At 39.8% G+C, this 24,671-nt stretch overlaps 1 protein-coding gene across 5 annotated transcripts in view; it reads right to left on the bottom strand.

Annotated features, from left to right (window-relative positions):
* Positions 1 to 24,671, bottom strand: part of LOC147584077 (uncharacterized) — a 132,606-nt gene that overhangs the window by 33,589 nt on the left and 74,346 nt on the right. For 2 of the 5 annotated variants that reach the window (XM_086677393.1, XM_086677398.1), the window contains 2 exons: positions 18,472 to 18,682; positions 17,868 to 18,305 (listed from right to left, as the gene is read on the bottom strand). In XM_086677393.1, the coding sequence (XP_086533519.1) occupies positions 18,649 to 18,682 (34 nt within the window). In that variant the 3' untranslated portion in view covers positions 17,868 to 18,305; positions 18,472 to 18,648. Of the gene's footprint in view, positions 1 to 2,127; positions 2,457 to 16,500; positions 17,402 to 17,589; positions 18,306 to 18,471; positions 18,683 to 24,671 lie in introns of those variants that run through there. The other 3 variants (XR_015240817.1, XR_015240816.1, XR_015240818.1) reach the window with 3 other exon arrangements.

Raw genomic sequence — 24,671 nt, 5'->3', positions numbered from 1 at the left:
GCCCAGAAATAAACCTATGAAAAAAATATGGTCAAAGGAAGCAGGGATATGCAATGAGAAAAAGACCATCTCTTCAACAAATGGTGTTGGGAAAACTGGACAGCTACACGCAAAAGAATGAAACTGGACCACTTGCTCACACCATACACAAAAGTAAACTCAAAATGGATTAAGGACCCAGATGTGAGGCCTGAAACCATAAAAATCTTAGAAGAGAGCACAGGCAGTCATGTCTCTGACATTGGTCATAGCAACACTTTTCTAGCTATGTCTCCTGAGGCAAGGGAAACAAAAGCAAAAATAAACTACTGGGACTACATCAAAAGAAAGACCTCTGCACAGCAAAGGAAACCATCCAGAAAAGTAAAGGACAACCTACCGAATAGGAGGAGATATTTGCAAATTACTTATCTGATAAAGGGTTAGTATCCAAAACATGTACAACACCCAAAACCCAATAATCCAATTAAAAAGGGGCAGAAGACATGAATAGACAGTCCTCCAAAGGGACATCCAGATGACCAACAGACATGAAAAGATGCTCAACATCACTTGTCATCAGGGAAATGCAAATTAAAACAACAACGAGGTATCACCTCACACCTGCCAGAATGGCTAAAATCAAAAACACAAAGAAACAACGGTGTTGGTAACGATGTGGAAAAAAAGGAACCCTCGTACACCGTTGGTGGGAAAGCGGTCTGGTGGTGCAGCCACTGTGGAAAACGGTATGGAAGTTCCTCAAACAATTAAAAATAGAATTGCCATATGATCCAGGAATTCCACTAGTGGGTATTTACCCAAAGAATCCAAAAACACTAACTCAAAAGATATATCCATCCCTATGTTTACTGCAGCATTATATACCATAGCCAAATTATGGAAGCAACCCAAATACACACACACACACACACACACACACACACACACACACACACACACACACACTGGAATACTCAACCATAAAAAGGGGGGAAATCTGCCATTTGCAACAGCATGGACAGATCTAGAGAGTATAATGCTAAATGAGAAGTCAGTCATAGAAAGACAAATGTCATGCCATTTCACTCATGAGGAATTTAAGAAACAAAGAGAAAAACAAAAAAAACCAGACTCTTAAATCTTAAATCTAAAGAACAAACTGGTGGTTGCCAGAGGAAGGTTGGGTGATGGATCAAATAGGTGAAGGGGATTAAGAGTATACTTATAATGATGAGCACTGAATAATGTACAGAATTGTTGACTCACTATATTGTATACCTGAAACTAATACAATACAACACTCTATGTATAAAGTAGCCTGGATTTAAAAATAAAAATAAAAAATAAAAATTCCTGTTCCTGAAACTCAAACACTATTGTTTTGCTTTGTCCCTGTTGTCATAGGCAAATTCCACTTTCTAAGAACAGTCATCATGCAATGGGGGGTGGGGGGGAGGGAGGGAATAATTATCTAAGAATCAGAAGACCTGCTCTCCAGGTCAGCTCTGTAACTAACAAGCTGAGGGCACTAGTTCTAGTTCCTTCTCTCCATATCTTAACTGCTTAATGAGTAAACTTCATAGTTGCATTTAACAATGTATAAGGTCCCTTCGGGCTATGCATGAACTAATTTAGTTTTTTAATTTACTTACACCCTGTCAAATCAATAAGGTTAATAAAATAGAAAATTAGAACCAAATGGTAAAAAAGGAAAATGAAAATATGCTTAACAATAAGAGTTAACATAATTGCCAATTAAGTTTTATATTTGACTTTGAGCAATTGGAGAAAAATCACAAATGCAAGCTTCACAACTTTTCATTTTTAGAAAGGGAGAAAACTTTCCTTTTTTGGAGGTATGATTTTCCATGGTTATAATTCCTGCCGTAGTTGAGAAGATAAACTGTGACCCTAGGTTCACAAGAGCATCTTCAAGCAAGAAACCTCTCCATATATTCTCCGTATTTAGGTAAAGATTAAACATTTGAATGGCACCATTTTTCATAGGTTGTGAAATGTCACTGCGAGGTGACTGGGTACCAACACAATCGAGGGCATCAGAACATAGAGACATTAAATTCTATTTCGGAGGCCACCCAGCTAGCCGTGAACAGCAGAGAGATTAAACACTCAGGAGTTCCTGACCTGAGATCAGAGGCTCGTTTTAGGTGACGGCCAGCGAAGGAAGGCGGCGGGGCAGCGGGGTCCAGAGCTGGCTGTCGGTGGAAGCTGACGACACCTGCAAGGAGCACAGGAGGAAGCTGCAACGCAGATGGGGCACTGGGGTCCCCTGCCGAGCGTGCGGGTCCCTTTCACTCCATCGCAGTCCTGCGGTCTCACTCAGCTCAGTCTTGGCCCGCTGAGTAAAGTGCACCGTTCACTTCCTGTTCTGCGCAGAAGACCCTTCCGGTGACAGACCCAGGCCGCCGAAGTGTCAGCAGGGCTGCAGGATGGCACCGTGTTTCTCAGAGACCCTGGTTGGAGACACCGTAGGTTAGGGGCTGAGGAAAGGTCTGCCTCGGTGGGGACAGAGGATGGTCCCGAACAAACCTCAAACACATCTCGGGCCTGTCATCCTACTGCCCTGAGGAGGTGCCTCCAGGGACGAGGTCACCAAACTGGTGCCTACAAAGAACTATTAACAGTAAATTTTGAGGGCAATTTGTAGCAACAGTCCCCTCATTTCCTGGTCTCCAAAGAGTCCTGCGGCTCCTCGGAGAAATCAATACTCCCTGGCCCTTCCTCTTAGCTGAGGTGGGGAGAGCCTAAAAAAGTATGCTGGAATGCAGCTTCCAGAGAAAACATGGTATACAGGCACACCACCCTGAAGAGCAAATTTTTTGAAACCTCAAAATACCTTGCCTATCAGTGTTCCCCTTGCCCCACCCAAGTTTTATCTCTCATTAGCCACCAGAGACAATATTTCTAATAAGCATCAAAAAATCATCATTTACTCCTACAGTATCTGTAAAGAGTCTTAGAAATAAAAGGAACCTTAAGAAACACGTGCAGCCACTAGAATAGCAAAATAATTATTCCACAGCCAGTCAGTGGAAAATCCAGGAATACGAATTAGCTATCCCATCTCCTAAACTGGGAGTTTTCTCTTTCATTAGTATTTTTTCAACAAACATCGACAGTGTGCCTACGAAGGCAAAAGGAAGCACACACGACCATGCTCTGGCTCTGAAAATTTCTGTCTCAGAAGTAACACACATCTTTTCTGCCCACATTTCATGGGCAAGTCACTGGCCATGCCAAATTTATTTCCATGGGATGGATTATCCTTCCGTGGAAAAATCATCAAGTGTTTGTGAACAGTAAAACAGTCTTCCACAAGAACTGAGGATAAGTCTTGGTTTCACCCAGCTTAGTTAAGGAGTTAGGACCCCAGAAGATAAATAGTCCAATAAAGGGGAAGCAACCACAGCACCTCATTCTTCAACCAAATCTACAGACACTCTGAAGATACACACATCAGTGAGGAACACAGGGCAGAAAAGCTCTCCGGAAGCTCTCTGGGGAGAAGAATGCTTTTTCCAACCTGAGAAATTCAAGAACATACGTACATAAGTCCCTGACACAGGATCTGAAATTTTTCATGTACATGCAAATTCAACCAGATGTAGGGCTCTGAGGATGAGACACATCACCATGATGGTGTCTGCTCTTGCTTTTCTTCAATGTTCTAGATGCTAAAGCTAGAATGCTCTTTTAAAAACAGAAAACTGGTTGCATTTGCCCAACCCTTCTTCAACTTTCCCATGCACAACTTTCCATTGTTGAAAACCCATCAATGGCTTCCCATTGCTTTTACTCTAAAGATTACCATTCTAACTAAGAGTTCTCTATTCTCTCTGTTCCAGGCACACTGGCCTTCTTTTAGTTCTTTGGGATTATATGCTTCTTCCATCCACAGAGCCATTCTGCATGTTGTGCCCAGCATTTGGAATGCTCTTCTCTACCCTCTTCATCCAGGTAGAGGACAATCTTTTGATTGTGGATTATTGTCATTGCCTTCAGAACGTGTTCCTTGACCTCCTTCACCAAATCAATCTCTTTAGATTATTCATACAACAAATATATTTTGAGGGCCTTCTAAGTGCCAGGCATCTGTACCATAAAGGTAAGAAAACAATGTGGCAGGGAAGCACAATAAACAATAAATATAAACCCCATCAGGTATGATAGGTGTAATGAACAAATAAACAGGGTAAAGGCCAAAAGGATGGGATATGCACAATTTCAGATAAAGTGGCCAGAGAATACCTATCTAAAGAAGAGACACTCTTGAATGTCACCAATGAAGTGGAAGAAAAAAGTTCCGGGTAGAAGGAACAACAATGCAAAGGTCCTAAAGGTAGAGTGTTGGAGGAAGAGCCACAGGTTTATGATTTATTTCCATGCTGTGTACCTTAGCACTGATCACAGTTGCAAGTTAAAACATTCATTTATATTATCTGATTAATGCTCATTGCTTTTCTAGATTATTCCTTCTATTGACGTAAAGACAGGAACCGTATCCATTTTTTGCTCATCATTGACTGTTGAATCTCCTGTGTCCTGCCTGATGCCTAGCACATAATAGATCCTTGATATGCATCTGTAGAATGAAGAAATGAAGACTACATGAATGAATGATGAAGCAGATCCCTAGATGACCACATATAGTAGGTGTTGTCTGTGTGCCACCCATATACCCTTAAAACTTACCTATAAATGGCAAGAGCTATTTACCCTGAAACCCCTACCTATAGAATTTTCCTTCTGACAAAGATGGCATGCTTGGCCAATGAATTTCAGGGAGTAGTTAATGTCCCTAGAAATAGCCTTCTACCAACGTCAATGGATAGTCAGGTGATACATATATCCCAGTGCCCTTATCCCTTGAGTGGGATAACTAGTAGGAAGTGATTCTTAACCCTGGGAGATTGTATCTCCAGAGAACATTTGGCAATGTCTGCAGTCCTTTTGGGTTGTTACAACTTGGGGGGGGGGGGGGCGGGGAATGAAACTTGCACCCAGTGGGTAGAGGCCAGAGACTCCTAAACAGGACATCCCCCTAAACAAAACAAAACAAAACAAAATGACCCGGCTCAAGATGCCAACAGTGCTGAGGTAAGAAAGCTTCTCTAAGCTTCTAAAGCCTCTCTGAGCTCCAGGTGCCCACAGTAGTAGCTGGTTTAATAACACAGCATTTACTGGCTTCCTTCCCTTCCCTGGCTCACTTCCTCATTTCCCTACTAGTGTTTCCTGAGATCGCCTCCCAAATAAACTACTTGCCTTCAAATCTTTGTTTGAGTCTTCTTCTGGTCAAACCCAAACCATAAAATAGCTCTCAAACTTTATATTTCTCAACAACCAGTCTCCCCTACTGTTCAGCCATGTAATAAAGCCATGGGACTGGACAAGGAAACCAGGATGTAAATAAGTGACACTGGCTTCTTGAAAATGGCAGCACTGGGGCTGCAGCTTTTAAGAAAAGGCTGTGCCACCTGACATATGATCTGGTTTAGGAACAGAAGCTCTTTTCCCGCTTGTACCTCTAAAGAGTCACTCAATTTGGACAGTTACCTGGCACAAGATGATGGAAAGAAGAAAGAACACAGGGGCAGGCAATCGAAGCCCTGGCCTAAATCTTGCCTCTCTTGCTAACTAGATCCCTCCCCTACCTGAGTCCCTAAGTTGTCTTGTACTTGGTTTCCCCAAAGGACTTTATTGGGTAGGATGATCACTAAGGATTCTTGGAGCCCTAGCATTCTACAATTATAAGAAACAATCTCACTTCCCATGCCCCCTCCACCATAACCCAAGCATTTTCTGCTCTGTTTGGAAACCTCTTCCCCTCCAGTCCAAACATGGACTCCCAGAGCAGTGCTCCACACTACAGGCCTCACATATCCACATTCTTGCAATTCAGTTCAGCTCTTCAAAATCTGCACGTCTTGGAGTGCTTGGGTGGCTCAGTCGGTTAAGCATCCGACATTTGATCTTAGCTCAGTTCTTGATCTCAGGGTCGTGAGTTCAAGCCCTGTGTTGGGCCAAGACTACTTAAAAAAAAAAAAAATTGGCAGGTCTCCAGGCTTCATTTCCTTGAGGCAAACCAAGGCACAAAAATGTTTGTTCATTTTCTCAAGGTTGCAAAGTTGTGAAACTCAGTTTAAACACTTGAACAACTGAAAAAATATGCCTAAATGTCCACTACTTTTATACTGGGTGTGAGGTTTCAAGTGCAAATTGACGGAAACATTAAAATCCTTCCTCCCAATTAACAGAAATAAGGAATGAAGTGTTCTGATTGAGAATGACCATATGCTGTAGAATGATCAATTTTTGAATAATTAGAAAATAAAGGCCCACATACTTTAAAACTCACATTGCAGATAAGCATATATTTTCTTAAAAATTCCAATGGTCTTTCAGATTGGCAGAAATAACAAGAATGTTTGCCATTGGTTTAGCTCTGGGTCATTTACAGTCCCAGTTTTCAAAAGGTCTGTATTATATCCAGAAAAGCTGGGCATGTAATTTCAGTAAAGCTGCAAGTGTCAGTCAAGGTTACAGAATATGAAAATAGGAATTATTGCTGTGTCTAATCTGATGAGAAAAATAGCATATTTTACTTTTATTTTTCACAAAAATAAAGTTATTTACTGAGTTACCACAAAGATAAATGGTTTTATAAATAAGTTCTAAATACTTTATTGTATTACTAAAACAACATTCATTTGAAAGTTTTAAAATTTAAAAAGTAAATAAAAAATCATGAAAATAAAATTAAAATTGACTACAATTCTATATGTAGGGACTATTATATGTGTTTTCATGTACTTCCTACCAATTTTTCAGGCCTTTTTTTTTTTTTTCATCAAAATGTTCATACCTTATTTGCTTAAATTCCAGTTTGGTTTAACAGAGTGTTATATTAGTTTCAGGTGTACAATATAGTGAGCCTACAATTCTATACATTACTCAGTGCTCATCAAGATAAGTGTACTCTTAATCCCTTTCACGTATTTCATTCATCCTCCCACCCACCTCTCTTCTGGCAACCCCCAGTTTCTTTTCTATAGTTAAAAGTCTGTTTTTTGGTTTGCCTCTTTTTTTCTTTGTTCATTTGTTTTGTTTCTTAAATTCCACACAAGTTAAATGTATGGCATTTGTCTTTCTCTGATTTATTTCATTTAGCATTGTATTCTCCAGAACCATCCATGTTGTTGCAAATGGCAAGATGTGTTCCTTATGGTTGAGTATTCTCTTGTGTGTATGTCTGTGTTGATATATATACACCACATCTTCTTCATCCATTCATCTACCAATGGACACTTGGGTTGCTTCCATAGTTTGGCTATGGTATATAATGCTGCAGTAAACATAGGGATGGATATATCTTTTGAGCTGGTGTTTTTGGATTCTTTGGGTAAATACCCACTAGTGGAATTCCTGGATCATATGGCAATTCTATTTTTAATTGTTTGAGGAACTTCCATACTGTTTTCCACAGTGGCTGCACCACCAGACCGCTTTCCCACCAAAAGTGTACGAGGGTTCCTTTTTTAATCCACATCGTTACCAACACCGTTGTTTCTTGTGTTTTTGATTTTAGCCATTCTGACAGGTGTGAGGTGATACCTCGTTGTTGTTTTAATTTGCATTTCCCTGATGACAAGTGATGTTGAGCATCTTTTCATGTGTCTGTTGGTCATCTGGATGTCTCCTTTGGAGGACTGTCTATTCATGTCTTCTGCCCCTTTTTAATTGGATTATTGGGTTTTGGGTGTTGTACATGTTTTGGATACTAACCTTTTATCAGATAAGTAATTTGCAAATATCTCCTCCTATTCGGTAGATTGTCCTTTACTTTTCTGGATGGTTTCCTTTGCTGTGCAGAGGTCTTTCTTTTGATGTAGTCCCAGTAGTTTATTTTTGCTTTTGTTTCCCTTGCCTCAGGAGACATAGCTAGAAAAGTGTTGCTATGACCAATGTCAGAGACATGATTGCCTGTGCTCTCTTCTAAGATTTTTATGGTTTCAGGCCTCACATCTGGGTCCTTAATCCATTTTGAGTTTACTTTTGTGTATGGTGTGAGCAAGTGGTCCAGTTTCATTCTTTTGCGTGTAGCTGTCCAGTTTTCCCAACACCATTTGTTGAAGAGATGGTCTTTTTCTCATTGCATATTACTGCCTCCTTTGTCAAAGATTAATTGACCATATATTTTTTTTCCATGGGTTCTTTTTGGGGCTCTGTATTCTGTTCCATTGATCTATGTGTCTTTTTGTGTGTGTGCCAGTACCATACTGTTTTGATTACTAGAGCTTGGTAGTATCTCCTTATATCTGGGATTGTGATACTTCCAGTTTTGCTATTTTTTAAATTTTTTTAATGTTTATTTATTTTTGAGAGAGAGAGAGACAGAGCATGAGCAGGGGAGGGACACAGAGAGAGGAAGATACAGAATCTGAAGCAGGCTCCAGGCTCTGAGCTGTCAGCACAGAGCCGGATGCAGGGCTCAAACACATGAACCATGAGATCATGACCTGAGCTGAAGTCATATACTTAACCTGCTGAGCCATCCAAGCGCCCCGTTTTGTTCTTCTTTTTCAAGATTGCTTTGGATGTCCTAGATCTTGTGTGGATCCATAAAAATTGTAGGATTATTTGTTCTAGTTCTGTGAAGAATACTATTGATATTTTGATAGTGATTGCATTAAATCTGTAGGTTTTGAGTAGTACAGACATTTTAACAATATTTGTTCTTCCAATAAACCAGCATGGAACATCTTACCATTTGTCTTGCCTTCAATTATTTTCATCAGTGTTTTACAGTTTTCAGAGTACAGGTCTTTCACCTCCTCAGTTAAGTTTTTTCCTAGGTATTTTTTGTTATTTTGGTTCACTTATCAATGGGAATGTTTTCTTAATTACTCTTTCTGCTGCTTAATTATTAGTATATAGAAACACAACAGATTTCTGTATATTGACCTTGTAACCTGCAACCTTACTAAGTTAATTTATCAGTTCTACTAGCCTTTGGTGTAGTCTATATATTCTATATTGGCTATAGTGTATATAGCATATCTATTTATATACATATATTATATATATTCTATATATAGTATCATGTCATCTGCCAATAGCGAAAGTTTTACTTCTTCCTTACCAATTAGGATACTTATTATTTCTTTTTCTTGTCTGATTGCTGTAGCTAGGTCTTCCAGTACTATGTTGAATAAAAGTGGTGAGTAGACATCCTTGTCTTATTCCTGACCTTAGGGGAAAAGCTCTCAGTTTTTCAACATGAAGTATGACCCTAGGGTTTTTCATATATAGCCTTTATTATGTTAAGGTATGTTCCCTCTAAATCTACTTTAATGGTTTTTATCATGATGTTGTACTTTGTCAAATGCTTTTTTGCATCTATTGAAATGATCATATGGTTTTTAACTTTTGATATGATGTATCACACTGACTGATTTGCAAATTTTAAACCAACCTTGTATCCCAGGAATAAATCCTACTTGATCATGGTCAATGATTTTTTTAATGTATTGTTAGATTCAGTTTGCTAATATAATGTTGACAATTTTTGCATATATGTTCATCAGAGACATTAGCCTGTGGTTCCTTTTTTTTTTTTTTTTTTTTTTTTTTTGTATTGTCTTTATCTGATTTTGGTATCAGGGTAATGCTGGCCACATAGAATGAATTTGGAAGTTTTATATCCTCTTTCCTCTTCTATTTTTTGGAATAGTTTGAGAGCAATAGGTATTAGCTCTTCTTTAAATGTTTGGTAGAATCACCTGTGAAGCCATCTGGTTCTAGACTTCTGTTTTTTGGGAGATTTTTGATAACTGATTCAATTTCATTGCTGGTGATCAGTCTGTTCAAATTTTCTATTTCTTCCTGATTCAATTTTGAGAGGTTATGTGTTTCTAAGAATTATTGCATTTCTTCTAAGTTGTCCAATTTGTTGGCATATAATTTTTCATGATATTCTCTTATAATCCTTTCTATTTCTATGGTATCAGTATCTCTCTTCTTTCATTTCTGATTTTGAGTCCTCTCTTTTTTTTTTTCCTTTTTTTTTTTTTTTTTATGAGTCTGGCTTAAGGTTTATCAGTGTTATTGAACTTTTCAAAGAAACAGCCCCTGGTCTCATTGATCTGCTCTACTGTTTGTTTTGTTTATTTCTGCTGTAATCTTTATTCTTTTTTTCCTTCTACTGATTTGGGGTTTTGTTTGTTTTTTTTCTAGCTCTGTTAGGTGTAAGGTTAGGTTGTTTATTTGAATTTTTTCTTGCTTCTGGAGGTAGATCTGAACTGCTGTAAGCTTTCTCTTAGAACAGCTTTTGCTGCATCCCAAAGATTTGGGACCAGTATGTATTTATTTTCATTTGTCTCCCTGTATTTGTTGATTTCCTCTTTGATTTCTTGTTTGACCCTTTCACTGTTTACAAGCATGTTATTTAACTTCCACATATTTGTATTCTTTTCAGATTTTTTTCCCTGTGGTTGATTTCAGCATTCATAGCATTGTGGCTGGAAAACACGCATGGTATGATGTCTCTTTGAATTAATACATTTTTTTCGTGGCCTAATATGTGATCTATTCTGGAGAATGTTCCATGTACACTTGGAAAGAATGTGTATTCTCCATTAGGATGGAATGATCTGAACATATATCTGTTACATCCATCCAGTCCAATTTGTCATGCAAAGCCACTGTTTGTTGATTTTGTTTGGATAATCAATCCACTAATCTAATGCAGTGTTAAAGTCCCCTACTATTCTGTTAACAGCAACACACAGAAATGGTTAGGACTGAGGAAGTAGGGAGGTTGGGGCAGATGGGTACTTCTTACCTTATTGCTTGAATGTTTTTCACTGAAAAAGCCTTGGTTTTTTAATTAAAATAAAACTCAATTTGGATTTTTCTTAATTCAGTAAATACATACATGCATACATAAATAAAATAAAGTCCCCTACTATTATTGTATTACTACTGACTACTTCCTTTATGTTTGCTATTAGCTGCTTTATATATTTGGGTGCTCTCATGTTGGGTGCATAAATATTACATAGATATTACAACTGTTATATCTTCTTGTTGGATTGGTCCCTTTATGATTATATAGTGTCCTTGTCTCTTGTTACAGTCTTTGTTTTAAAGTCTATTTTGTCTGACATAAGTATTGCTACCTTTTCTTTCACTTTCATTTGTATGGTAAATGCTTTTTCATCCTTTTACTTTCAATCTGCAAGTGTTTTTAGGTCTGAAGTAAGTCTTTTATAGGCAGCATATAGATGTCTTGCTTTTTTATCCATTCCGTCACACTATGTCTTTTGACTGGAGCATTTAGTCCATTAACATTCAAAGTAATTATTGATAGGTATGTACTTATTGCCATTTTGTTACTTGCTGTATAGTTATTTTTGTAGTTCTTCTCTGTTCCTTTCTTCTCTTGCTTTCTTGGTTTGCTAGCTTTCTTTAGTGAAATACTTGGATTCCTTTCTCTTTATTTTTTTGCATATCTATTACAGGTTTTTGATTTGTGTTACCATTAGGTTTGTATATAACATCTTATACATATAGCAATCTATATTAAGTTGATGTTTACTTAAGTTTGAGCCCATTCTTTACTCCTCTCTTCCTACCATGTTTTAGGTATATGGTGTAATACTTCACATCCTTTTATTTTGTGAATCCCTGGACTGGTTTTTATAGATGTACTTAATTTTACTACTTTTGTGCTTCAGACTTTTTTTTTTTACTCCTACTTATGGTCTTTCCTCTCAAAGAGTCCACTTCAACATATCTTGGAGGGCTGAAATCTTTCTCTCTCCTTCTATTCTTAATGATAGCCTTGCCAGATTCTTGGTTGCAAGTTTTTTCTTTTAGCACTTTGAAAGAAATGCCACGTCACTTCCTTTGGCCTGCAAAATTCCTGCTGAAAAGCTGATAGGCCTTATGGAGTTTCCCTTGTATCTAACGGTTTTCTTTTCTCTTCCTGCTTTTAAAATTCTCTTTATCACTACTCATTGCCATTATAATTACTGTGTGTCCTGGTGTGGACCTCCTTGGGTTGATTTTGTGGGAATTCTCTGTGACTTCTGGATCTAGATTTTTATTTCCTTCCTTCAATTCAGAAAGTTTTCAGCTATTATTTCTTCAAATAGATTTTCTGCCCCCTTTCCTCTCTTTTCTCCTTCTGGAATCCTTTAATGTGAATGTTATTATACTTGATGGTGTCACTGAGTTCCCTAAGTTTATTTTCATTTTTTACTTACTCTCTCTCTTGTTCAGCTTGATTGTTTTCCATTACTCTATCAGGTCACTGATCCATTCTTCTGCTACCTCTAGTCTACTATTCATTCTATCTTTTTAATTTCATTTATTGATTTCTTCATCTCTTATAGGTTCTTTTTTATGCTTTCTGTCTCTGTTAATGGTCTCACTGAGGTCCTCCACTCTTTTCTCAAGTCCAGCAAGTATCTTTATGACCATTACCTTTAAAAAAAAATTTAATGTTTATTTTTGAGAGAGAGAAAGACAGAGTGAGAGTGGGGGGATGGCAGAGAGAGAGGAAGACAGAATCTGAAGCAGGCTCCAGGCTCTGAGTTGTCAGCACAGAACCCAATATGGAGCTTGAACTCATGAACCATCAGATCATGACCTGACCTGAAGTTGGATGTTTAACTGACTAAGCCACACAGGTGCCCCACCCCCACTTTTTTTTCAGGGAGAGTGTGTGTGAGTGGGGGAGAGGGACAGAGGGAGAGAGAAAACCTTAAGCAGGGCTCAATACCATGACCCTGGGATCATGACCCAAACCAAAATCAAGAGTCCGACATTCAACTGACGGAGCCATCCTGGCACCCCATCTTTATGACTATTACTTTAAATTTTCTGTCAGGCTTATTATCTCCATTTCACTTAAGCTTTCTTGCTATTATTTTGTCCTGTTCTTTCATTTAGGACATATTCCTCTGACTTCTCATTTTGTCTAACTCTGTGAATATTTCTATGTTAAGAAAGTCAGCTAAGTCTCCTGTGTTGCAAGTAGTGGCCATGTGAAGAAGTGGCCCATAGTGCCTTACAGTGCAATGTCCCCTGTTCACTAGGACCTGGCACTTCAAGAGTGTCCCGATGTGTGTTGCATTGACCTGTAATTGCGGCTGAGTTGCTTCAATCCAGCTTGCCTGTTGTGGACAGGGTTCAGTCCTTGTGTTGTTAGTGGGCTACTCTGGGCTGCCTTAGGCCTGAGTGGAGTCATACCAGGCATTTTCCAGAGATGCAGTAGCACCCAACTGCAGGGCACTTCCCCTGTGTTGTCCCCTGAGTTCTGTTGGTGGGCAGGGCCTGCAGTCAGACCAGATGTCTATTCCCAGCCCACTGCTGGGGCTACAGTCTGACAGTGTGTGTGGTTATCTTCCCCTCTCCCTGGGTCAGAAGTCACTTTGGAGTGGTGCTGTCCCTTCAGGGCTGCTTGTACACCACTAGACTTGTGGCACTGCTTTGGACGGGCTCTGGCCAAAGGTGTATTGGAGGGGGCAGATCCGCAGGAGAATGCAGGGGCAGGGCACATGCTATTAGCAACATTTGCATGGGTCTGCTGTGGGAGGGAACCTGAAACCAAGGCCTAGCTGGAGGGGGCATGTCTACAGAATGCAGGGACAGGGTGCACTGTTAGGAAGTTAGATGGAGTGTGTTGTGCTGTGCTGGCTCCCATAGGTGTCCATGTATCTAGGCTGGGGTGTGGGGGAAGGAAATGGCACCTGCCAGTCCTTTGTTCCTGGCTAAGTCTCCCAATAATCCTTGACCCTTCAGCACAGCTCTGTGATCAGTAAATAAATCTTCCCCAGGCATTTTTCAAACTGCTGTTTCTATGCTGTATCTCCAAGAGGCTGTTTGTTGTGCTCTTTAAGGTCTTTAAGGGTAGAGACTCAGTTTCTTCTTGCTCTCCTAGCTCTTCCAGAGCTGAGCCCACTGATTTTTAAAGTTCCAAAGATGTTAAGTTTTCCAAACCAAATGTTATAGGGATTTGTCTTCCTCGTGCATGCTCCCTGGTATGAGAGTCTGTTTCTCTACCCTCTGTGTCCAGGGCGTCCTTCCCTCCTGTGGATAGTCTGCAGGGTCATTTAGCTTTCAACTGCATCTCTACCCTTCCTACCCTCTTTGATGTAGCCTCCTGTGTACTTTTAGCTGCGGAGAGTCTGTTTCACCAGTCTTCAGGTCATTTTATGGGTTATTCACACTGATGTGGGTGTTATCAAGTTGTATCCATGGGATGCAGTGAGCTTAGGCTCCTCCCACTCCGCCATCTTCCCACTTTTTCAGATATTTTTAGCAAAAATTGAGATTATTGTCTAATACATGCACAATTCTTGTATCATGTCTTGCTCATTTCTCACTGTATCATGAGCACTTAAGCCAAGATTCTGATTTGTGTAATCATTGCGTAATACTCCATTTTTCAGTCTATGAAAAATTGATTTACCCTCATTGCTGGATGTTTAGGCTGAATCCCATTTCTCAACTTCTACAAAAAACTCTCTGATAGATTCTAAAAAAACAAAATCATTGGGTAGATAAACACTTTTAAGGTTCAGAGAAGGTTTAAAAGAAATAAAGGCCAGGAATTATTTAATACCGTTCTCATTCATTCTTAACTTGTCAAGCACAGGATTAACCTAACCCTAGTCTGACTGACAGATCTAGCAAGAATTCCTCATCCTCACCTCAAAGCCTTATGTTGGAGTTATCTTTTTGAAACTCTCTGGGTCTTTAGGAAGAATCTAGAATCATTTTTAGAGAAAAAGGATTTCTGGGGTATAGCTAATATTCTATTTCTTGATCTGGGAAGAGGTTATATAGATGTATTCAGCTTGTAAAAATTCATTGAGTTGTACACTTATGATCTGTGTACTTTTATGTGTTATATTTCAATAAAAAGTATGCCTAGAAAAAAATGTTTCGTGCTTCTTAAAGTCGTTAATTTTGAATTTCCTCAAGGGAGTCATCAACAGCCATGAAATCCTTATGGTCTTGGGGAAAAAATACTGTATGTATTTGAAAATTGTTAGGTGCTTTTTAGATGTAAAGAATTATTTTCACCACCTGAGTAAAGCCATTTATGCTAACATGAATGAGGCAATACTCTCAGAGGGCATTTTAATTTTATCATCAAATTAGGTATTCCAAAATTGGTGAGCTGATAGGTGGGGAAGGAAACTTTTGAAGAGGAGGGTTTTCCCCTGTCCACACTTCTCTGGGCTCCCTTGCCCAAAGAATAAGGTATATGTCATCAAGACACTCAGGCTCTAGTTTTAGAATCTAAAGTTCTAAATACAAGATTACCTGAGACATACCCTTTAGCAAGTTCACTAGGATCTGGGGTTAATTTCTTACCTATCCAATGAGACTTCATTCTCCCTGAGCAAGGCCAACGCATATGGTCAGGGGGGTTGTTCACTGAACAAGAACACCTGGCTCAAGTGTCCAGTGAAGGATGACAACCAATGCTCACCAGGTTATACATCTTCACTAGGGGCTGTAGCTACTCAAAGGAAGACGGACCTTTTTCTAATTTAATCAAAGATGCCAAAGTGGCTACCAGAGGTTCTGTTTCTGAGGATCCTCACCTTAATATTCTGTGATTCAGGCACATAAAACTGCCACCTCATATGTTCCACCTCCCCTACTTTCAGGCTGGGCCCTGTGGACTCCCTAGGTTGATCCACCATGAAATACAGTTTATATTATTATTTAGACTCGAGGTTACAAGCAGGGTGGGTTCCCACAACCACACAACATGGGTTTGACTTTAGTTCTAAGACAAGCCCTGTCAGCCTTCTGCTCTGGACATGATCCCCAGAGACCCATGGGTTCTAGACATCTGTGATGGCTGACTTTGTGTGTCACTGGAGCTATGATGCCCAATGGTTTAGTCAAACGCTAGTTCAGATGTTGCTGTGGAGGTATTTTTAAGATGTAATTAGTATTTATAATCCGTAGACTCTAAGTAAAGCAGATTGCCCTCTATAATGTGGGTGGACCTCATCCAATCTATTGAAGGGCTTAGACTTTACAGCAAAGACTGAGGTTCCTTGAAGAAGAAGGAATTTGGTCTCAGAACTGCAACATAAAAACCCTGCTTGAGTTTCCAGCCTGCTGGCCTGCACTACAGATTTCAGACTTACCAGCCACCATAATCTCACAAGCCAATTCCTTAATAAATTTGTCTCTCTCTATATATACACACACACACACGCATGCATCAGTAGGATATATATATCCTATTGTTTTTTTTTCTCTGGAGAACACCGACTAATATAGCACCTGAACACTGCCTTTCCAGTGGAGCAAGGCCTGCTAAGAAACCCGTGTTCTCACGAGGGCTCTCGGTAGAAGAAGCGGCCAGGAGCACAGTGATTCACGGCAATCCAAAAAAGCAGAAACCTACATATGCAGAAACCCCATTTTAGCACTAAGTTTAGAGGACTGACTACAAATACAAGCTCAGAACAAATCATTTTAAGAAAACTGAATATCCAAACAGAAAGGGTAAGGTTTTGCAGGGTCGGGATCTTAAGATGATTTCATGACCATTTTTAATAATTCAGACACTGTTTTACATGCTTGACTTTCCTGGATCTTGCAGTATCTCTCAGGAATATAGTCTTTTTTTTAATGTTTATTCATTTTTGAAAGACAGAGAGAGAGCACAAGCAGGGGTGGGGCAGAGAGAGAGGGGGACACAGAATCTGAAGCAGGCTCTAGGCTCTGAGCTGTCAGCACAGAGCCTGATGTGGGGCTCGAACTCACGAATCTCAGGAATATAGTCTTAAACTCAATTCTACTTAAATTCTGGTCCTTTGAGAGAAATGGAATAAAATGTCAGAAGAAACACATTGTATTCTTCCACCAGAGACCATACGATTTCATAGGAGTTTCTTTAGATCCTTGGGTAGTGTGCATTTTAAATAATCCATGTCACTCAGTTGATATTAAAAACAAAGTAAACATTTAAAAATAGTTCAAACAAGTACATCTTCCCTTGATTTTCATGAGCAGGCCCAGAGTTTGAAATGGCATGTAAAGTCTACCCCAAAAAAAAAATCTATTTAGGAATTGCAATCAATCATCTTTTCTCCCTTCCCTGTCCCCCTTAATCTTTCTGGCAGATTAATCTGAAGAACTCTGCCCAACCATCTCATTTCCTGTGTGCACACACCCTGTAGACACATACAGCAGATCATTATCATTCCGGGAGTGATCACGGACCAAATGTTATTTTCACCTTCTCCAGCTTTGCACCGTCTCATTCTGAAGACTCTGGCTGTCAGTCTGTCCTTCACATCTTGGTGGTATTTTTAGCACCATTTCCTTTCAGGTCTGCTTTTCTCCTGTCAGAATTTCCCTGGCAAAGAGATAGTTGCCTTCTAGCTTTTTCTACTTTCAGCAATTAATGTTCAGCAGGAAAATACGTAAGTCTTAGTAGAGTGGCCTCAATTATCTGCTACATCTGCCAATGATGATGGCAGGGGGATGCGGAGGGGGATGGAGAAGGAGGAGGAAGAGAAAGTGGCAGTAAAGAAGCAAAAGTACCTGCAAGTTTCTTGCGAGTATGATCTGAGTCTTGCTCATCTTTGAATTCCTGCCTCTTAACATCATGCCCAGCACAGAGCGTGTACTTATTCAATGTTTGGAGATTTAAAAAATATAAAGAAAATGAACAAATGGAAAAGAATGAAGTCTGCAGAGAGGGAAGAAGAAAAAGAGGGAGGGAGGGGAGAAGGAGGAAAGAAATATGAACTAAACCTGGAAATATAAGGAGACAGTAAATAAAATAGTTTCTAGAGTCAGAATGACTGGTTTGAATCTCATTTCTGGAATTCACTAGCTGTGTCACCTTGGACAAGTTTATTAAGCTTTCTAAGCTCCAACTTCCTCACCAGTAAAATGAGGATTATTATAGCACCTTCTTCATTGGGTTGTTCTGAGAACTAAGTGTAGCAATACATGTAAATAACATTCCACAAATGTTAATTACTATTATTTCTTTATCATCACCATCAAAGTCATTTTTACCCATTAATCTTGAACCTGGGTCTCTTCTTACAGAAGTATCTTGATTTGGCAACCACTGAAAATTTAGAAGTCCATTTTGCAGATACTTATAGCTGTCACTCAAGAGGAAATTCACCCAGTCGATTTCATATTCTGACAGTGCTTCAGGACATGGTGGAGTACATTAAGAACTGTTGCATTCTGATATTTTAACCAATTAATGTAACATTTCTTCTGAATGCTCAAGGCACAACCTAGGAATGTGAAGCAGATGAATCTTGTGTCACAGTTTTAGTCACATTACAGTGAACTATACTCCCTGGGTTTACAAGGGAATGTTTCCTTACATCCCAGAATATCTCCAACAGCCAAACCTGAACAAGCTTGGCAGGGACCCAGGACTCGTGGGTACTTACTCACCTGACAAGCAATCACATTTCATTTGCAACAAAGAGGAATTCCCTTTCTGATGACAAATGTACTTCAGGGACACACCTGCTAAGCTGGGCACTGTCTCATGACCACTCAGGGGAACTGACCCAACAAGCTTTCCCAAATAGCAGGTAAACATCAGTCCCAAGCTATTCATCCGTATCCTCAAGGAAATGAAGGCAGAGGAATCAGGGAATTTCTAGGCAAGAGCAGAGATGGGAAAAAACAAAGGGAATCATTAGGTCTACGTTTTAATCCCATGTCCATCCACCATTTTTTCCTTCCCACTCACCCACCCAAGAATAAAATATATAATTTCGGGGAGGGGGGGGGAGGCAGGGGGAAGACTGGTGCTGAATCACCATCTACTCACATGCTTGTTTTACAAAATTACTACCCTAAGGTTATAATGTTTTATAACCTTGGGCTTGGCCCTCCTCTTCCCTCTCCTTTCCCATAGAGCAAGTCTAATCATATAACCTTTCACCCAGATCTGAATCATGGGTCTAATGATCAAGATTATTTTTTAAGTGAAAGAAAAAAATAATGATCATTTATGTTGTGGAACACAGAGTTTACAGACTGCAGAAAACACACGGCTGTTAATGTTTGATTTTAACAAACCTTGTTCCAAATCTGAGATTCCCATCACTCCAATAGTCTCTTTCTTTGAAATTCCAGGAATAAAGCTATGAACAACAGCAGCTCATCTCAATTGCACATAATAATTATAATGACAGCATTTGTATTTGATAAGTTAAATTCATAAGCGAGGAACTCTATCTCCATTTACAAGAGTTAAAAAAAAAATGCAACCCAATAAAGAGCAGCATAACAAGAGAGAATTTTCCTTGAACATAGACAGACTGGAAAGGAGCTTACAGAGGAAGTCCTGGCCTCAGGAGCTTACCTAAGGCTGAGACGTGGTCAGTCAACCTGGAATTCACTAGCTGTGAGTTTCCTGAAAAATGCCCATCCTTCTGCACAATGCCAGACAAGCTCAGGTTTGGAATCACAGCCCCAGAGACTGTCTTAGTCTGTTCAGACTGCTATAATAGAAATACCATATATTGGTAGTTCACAACAAACATTTATTCCTTACAGTTCTAAAAACTAGAAGTCCAAGGTCAAGGATCCAGCATATTTGGTGTCCAGTAAAGAGTTCCTGATTCACAGATGGCTGTCTTCTTGCAGTGTCCTCACACGGTGGGAGGGGCCAGGGAGCTCTCTAGGGTGTCTTATATAAGGACACTGAGCCCATTCATGAGGGCTCCACCCTCATGACCTAATCACCTCCAAATACCACCATGCTGGGGGTTGGGTTCCTACATATGAATTTTGAGAGACATGAACATTCCATCTATTGCAGAGACTGAGTCCCCAGACTTGCAAGTGCTGGATGAACCTCAGCAGTTCACTAAAATGTGCGGTTGCCTATTCTTTCCATCTGTGAAATGGAGATACTACCCACCTCACAGCACTGTTATGGGAACAAATTATTTCATGTATGAGAGCACCTAGTAAACTAGCAAGATAACGTTTAGCTAGAGCAGTTGGGGAACACATCATGACAGAGGGAGGTTCCAAACTGAGTATTAAAAAAGGAGCAGGGTCTCAATAGGTAAGAGAACAATGTGACAGGTAATAATCATGACAGCAGCAAAGACAATACAGATACAAGGGGTAAATTAGACTAATAGGGGCAGGGAAGAGTGCTGGAGTCATGGGACATAGGCCTTTGTTTGATCCTTCTGTCTGGAGGTCCACAAGAATCTTGGGATTAACATTTCACAAAGTTGTACTTTACATAAAAGTTTGATAAAAACTTAAACCACACAAAATGCTAATTTTCCATAAGACATGCATTTTCCTGCCCAATTTTACTGACAAGCAATCTTCCTCATAACTATGCACCCTCTAATTAGTGTCTCAAGTCACTAAACCAAAGGTTCTCAAAGTGTGGTCCCCAGGCCCGCAGCATCAATCACCTGGCATGGTGTAGAAAGAATCATGGTCCCCCCAAAGATCCACATCCTAATCCTTGCAAATATTTATTTCATGGCAAAGAATAATTAAATTTCAGGTGAAGTTAAGGCTGCTAATCAGCTCACTTTAAAACAAAAAATTATCCATGTGAGCCCAATGTAATCCAAGGATCATTAAATGAGGAAGAGGGAAGCAGAAGAGTTAAAAACCAGAGAGAGCAGTGCGACTCAACCAGTCCTTGCTGGCTTTGAAGATGGAAGACAGCCACAGGTGAAGGAATGCAAGGAGCCTCTAGAAGCTGGAAAATGCAAGGGAACAGATTTTCCCTTAGGGCCTCCACACAACCTTGCCAACACCTTGATTTTAGCCCAGTGAGACTCACTTTGGACTTCTGTCCTACAGAACTATGGAATAATAAAGTTATGTTGTTTTAAGCAGCTATATTTCTAATAATTTGTTACAGCAGCATTAGAAAACTAATACATCTGGAAAGTTGCTAAAAAGGCAAATTTTCTGGCCACAACCCAGACCTACTGAATCAGAAAATCAGAGGGTGGGGCCCAGAAATCTGCCATTAAACAAGCCCTCGGGGTAATTCTGATGCACACTAAAGTTTGAGAGCCACTCACTAGACTAAGCAAACACATTCAGGCACAGATCCCCAAGAAAAGTCAACACTGACAACTGATGACTTGATTAACCATGATAAAATCTACTAGTGCTATGTCCTGCCTTGACAAGCATAGAATAGGAAACCCAACCAAATCATTGGTGATTCAGATTCCTTCAGGGCCCGGGGTCCTCACTTGGAATAACAGTGATAAATGTGCCCTAGTCCAAAACCTATCCTGGAAGCTCTTTTTAAAATTCATTTGTGATTCCAACTAGACTTTTATAAAGGGTGGAGTCATTTGCCTCTTTCTCACTAAACTTGAGTAATATTGGGGAAATGTGGGTGGGTGAGCATCCAAGTAAACTGAGGATTTATGAGGGCTTGTTCCAGGAAGGAGAGGGCGACTTAAAAAACTCATAGATATGGAGGGCTGGGGGTTCTTACTGTCCATGAAGCTGGTTCCTCCATCTTGAGTGTAGGTCTGCTCATGCCCACCACCACAGCACTGCCAATATCTCCAATGACAAGGACCTCACTACCTCCCATGGCAAACTATTCCATTCAGAGAAGGCTCTAATTTGTGAGATCTGAATTCCTTTCATCTGGCAGCTGATTTTCTTTGGACTTCACGCTTGATTTCATATTGGCCTACACTGAATTATTTGAAGTCTCTGATGCCCACTCATATGCAAGAACGAAATATGGCTAGGTTGTAACCTCCACTGCATACATTGGCTTGTTTTCTCAGCACTATTAGCCTCTACTGACCTCAAAGGGAGGCATGTGCGTAAGCTAGGCAGGAGGTAGACATGGACCCGGTTAAAGGCAAAGTGCTTTAAAAGCCTTTGATGAAAGGCATTAAGGCTTGAAAGGGTTGTTTCTGAAATACTACACCTCCCTTTTAAGAACTCTTAAGATCTGGAGGGTGATACTCTCTCACCCCAGAAGAATTCAAGCATGAATGTTCTTAGAGCCTCCAATTAAGAGTCCAATTCCATCTCTCCAGATGCTCATTTCCACCAAAATTGCCTAGTTGATTTTTTTTAAAGAACAAACAAAACCAGGCTGAACAATATCTCAGAGTTAAATAACCACTAAATGGGTGTTGACAAATTAAGATATAAAAGCCCAATAGCTCTACTTCATACATATAACTATAAATGAAAACCCCAAACCATTCTTGCATTACTTATTGATTAATCCAACTGTTGTGTGCATCTATTATCTGCCAGCCACTAAAATAGATACATGATGATGAACTAGACAGACACAGTGCCTGCCCTCTTAAGGCTTGAAGACTCCATTTAAACATCAACTCATCTGTATTCCTATGGTCCTGGGGCATTAACATTCAGATGTTTCTATTATTTATAAAGTGATATAGGGAAAGGTGCCTATTGTATTGGAATGCACCTAGTTCCTTGAATCAGATGGTTAAATGTTATATATGTTTTTAATGTTTATTTTAGAGAAAGAGAAAGAGAGAGAGAGACAGAGCATGAGTGGGGGAGGGGCAGAGAGAGAGGGAGACACAGAATCTGAAGCAGGCTCCTAGCTCTAAGCTGTCAGCACAGTCTGACACGGTGCTCGAACCCACAAACCGGGAGATCATGACCTGAGATGAAGTCGGATGCTTAACCGACTGAGCCACCCAGGTGCCCCTATTTTATATATTATTTTTAGAGATGGGAGTTGAAAACCCAAGACAAAACAGTCTTGGATTTTTCTGGATGGTGCATGTTAAATACATAAGAAAATCTCATTCTTATCCACTGTTATATTGGTCTCTTTATGGAAATGATGGTTGTCCAAGAGGGGATTATATTAATAGGATGCTTTTTTTTTTTTTTAATTCTTACTCTATGTCTTAATGTTGATTCCATCTGCACAGAGTTCAAACTTGGTGGCCAATGTCACTGGATATCAGCAGTAATTATGAGCCCACAGTCTTCTCTGTGATCTCTGCCAACCTCTAGGGGCTGGCCCCCCCTCATTCCATTTTTAGCAAAAAGGTATGAACTACCAATGGCTGTCATAGCACCAGCTCTTATCACTACTCCAAATGCTAGCATCATCTGTAGATTCTCCAATATAACCAATCTTGGAAGACCAGAAGATGCTTAAGACATGTGCAAATTCTTCTGTAAAGATGAAAGAGCTGCTCTTCTGGATCAGGATAATAGCTGTGACAGAGATCCCAAGAAGCATCTTATGGAAGAATACAGTATGCTTTTTGATGTGGTCTCAAAAAGTCAGATCCTAACTTAAAAAAAAAAAATTTAAAATCTGTTCCCTCCACAGCCAACTCTATTAACCATAAACATATAACCATTGTAAATTTGTATTTACAGAGCTTCCCTTAATTCTCGAGTAATGAGAAACAAAAGTACATTACCCCATATGAAGTAGGACTTCTTTATATTATGTTAAGTTTGCCTTTCAAAGAATATTTCTTTAGAAATTCAGAACTTGTGAACTCTAGCCTTTACTTTTATAGGCTGAACAATACTGGCCTTATCACCTGTTCTCATAAATACAGCCCCTGCCTCTCCCTGACCCCTTCCATCTCTTTACCTCCCACCTTCATGCTTCAATTTTATTTATCTACCCATAGCCTTCTTTTCTGGCAGCATCTTTTCTTTTCTTGTGGCACAGTGCCTGTGTCCAAACACAGAACAAAGTTTGTCAGGGGGTGAATCCATCTTTCTCTCCCATAATGGTAACACAATGCTGTTCCGTTTCCAACACGCCTAAATGATGACCAGAATTTGCTGGATCTTTTGCAACCAATGTCTTCATTGACTCCTGTGCCCTTTTCTAGATTGCATCTGGTAATCCAGAAATGATTAATTCACCTGAATAGCTTATTCTCCCACATATTCAAGACCTTTATCTATTTTGAACAAGAAAATGGAAAAATGTTATGATTTTCATCATGTCACTCCTTGAGATGGCATCTAGGCCAGAAGAAACTGTGGCTGAAACCCTCACTAAAGCAAGCTGCCCTGTCATGGGGGGCACTCGGCAGTCCTGTGGGAAAGCCCATATACACACAGACCACATGGAGAGGAAGCAAAGAGCCTCACCTTGCCAGCCACGTGAGTGACCCACCATCAAAGCAGATCCTCCACCCTCTATCAAGCCTTCAGATGATTCCAGCCCCCAGGTTTTGGGTCTTCTAGCTGAGACTTCAGACATCATGGAGCAGAGACAAACCACCCCTGCTGTGCCCTCACCCTCTCTGAATTCCTGGCCCACAGTAACTAGAAGATAATGATAGCTATTTTTGAAGATACTGGCATTGTGAGGTAATTTGCTACACCAATTGGTAAATATCACAGCATATATGTATGCAAAGATAACTTTTCTTAGAAAGCAAAAAAAAATTATAATATAAAATTCAAGGTAGTGGTTACCTCTGCATGGGAGGCAAAAAAGCAGGGTAGGATAAGATGATATGAATAATTAATAAGTAATCAGTGAATATCTACATCTTGGTTGGATGGTAATGTTCTTTAACAGGTAGACAGATGAATAACAGAGAGGATCCTGCATAGTCCAATGATGATAGTGTTTCATGAGCAAAAAA

The sequence above is a fragment of the Puma concolor genome, chromosome A1, assembly GCF_028749965.1.
Source record: "Puma concolor isolate L17-30 chromosome A1, mPumCon1.1.hap2, whole genome shotgun sequence".
Taxonomy (NCBI): domain Eukaryota; kingdom Metazoa; phylum Chordata; class Mammalia; order Carnivora; family Felidae; genus Puma; species Puma concolor.
The sequence above is the reverse complement of the archived record's forward strand: the minus strand, read 5'-3'. Positions and strand labels throughout refer to the sequence as shown.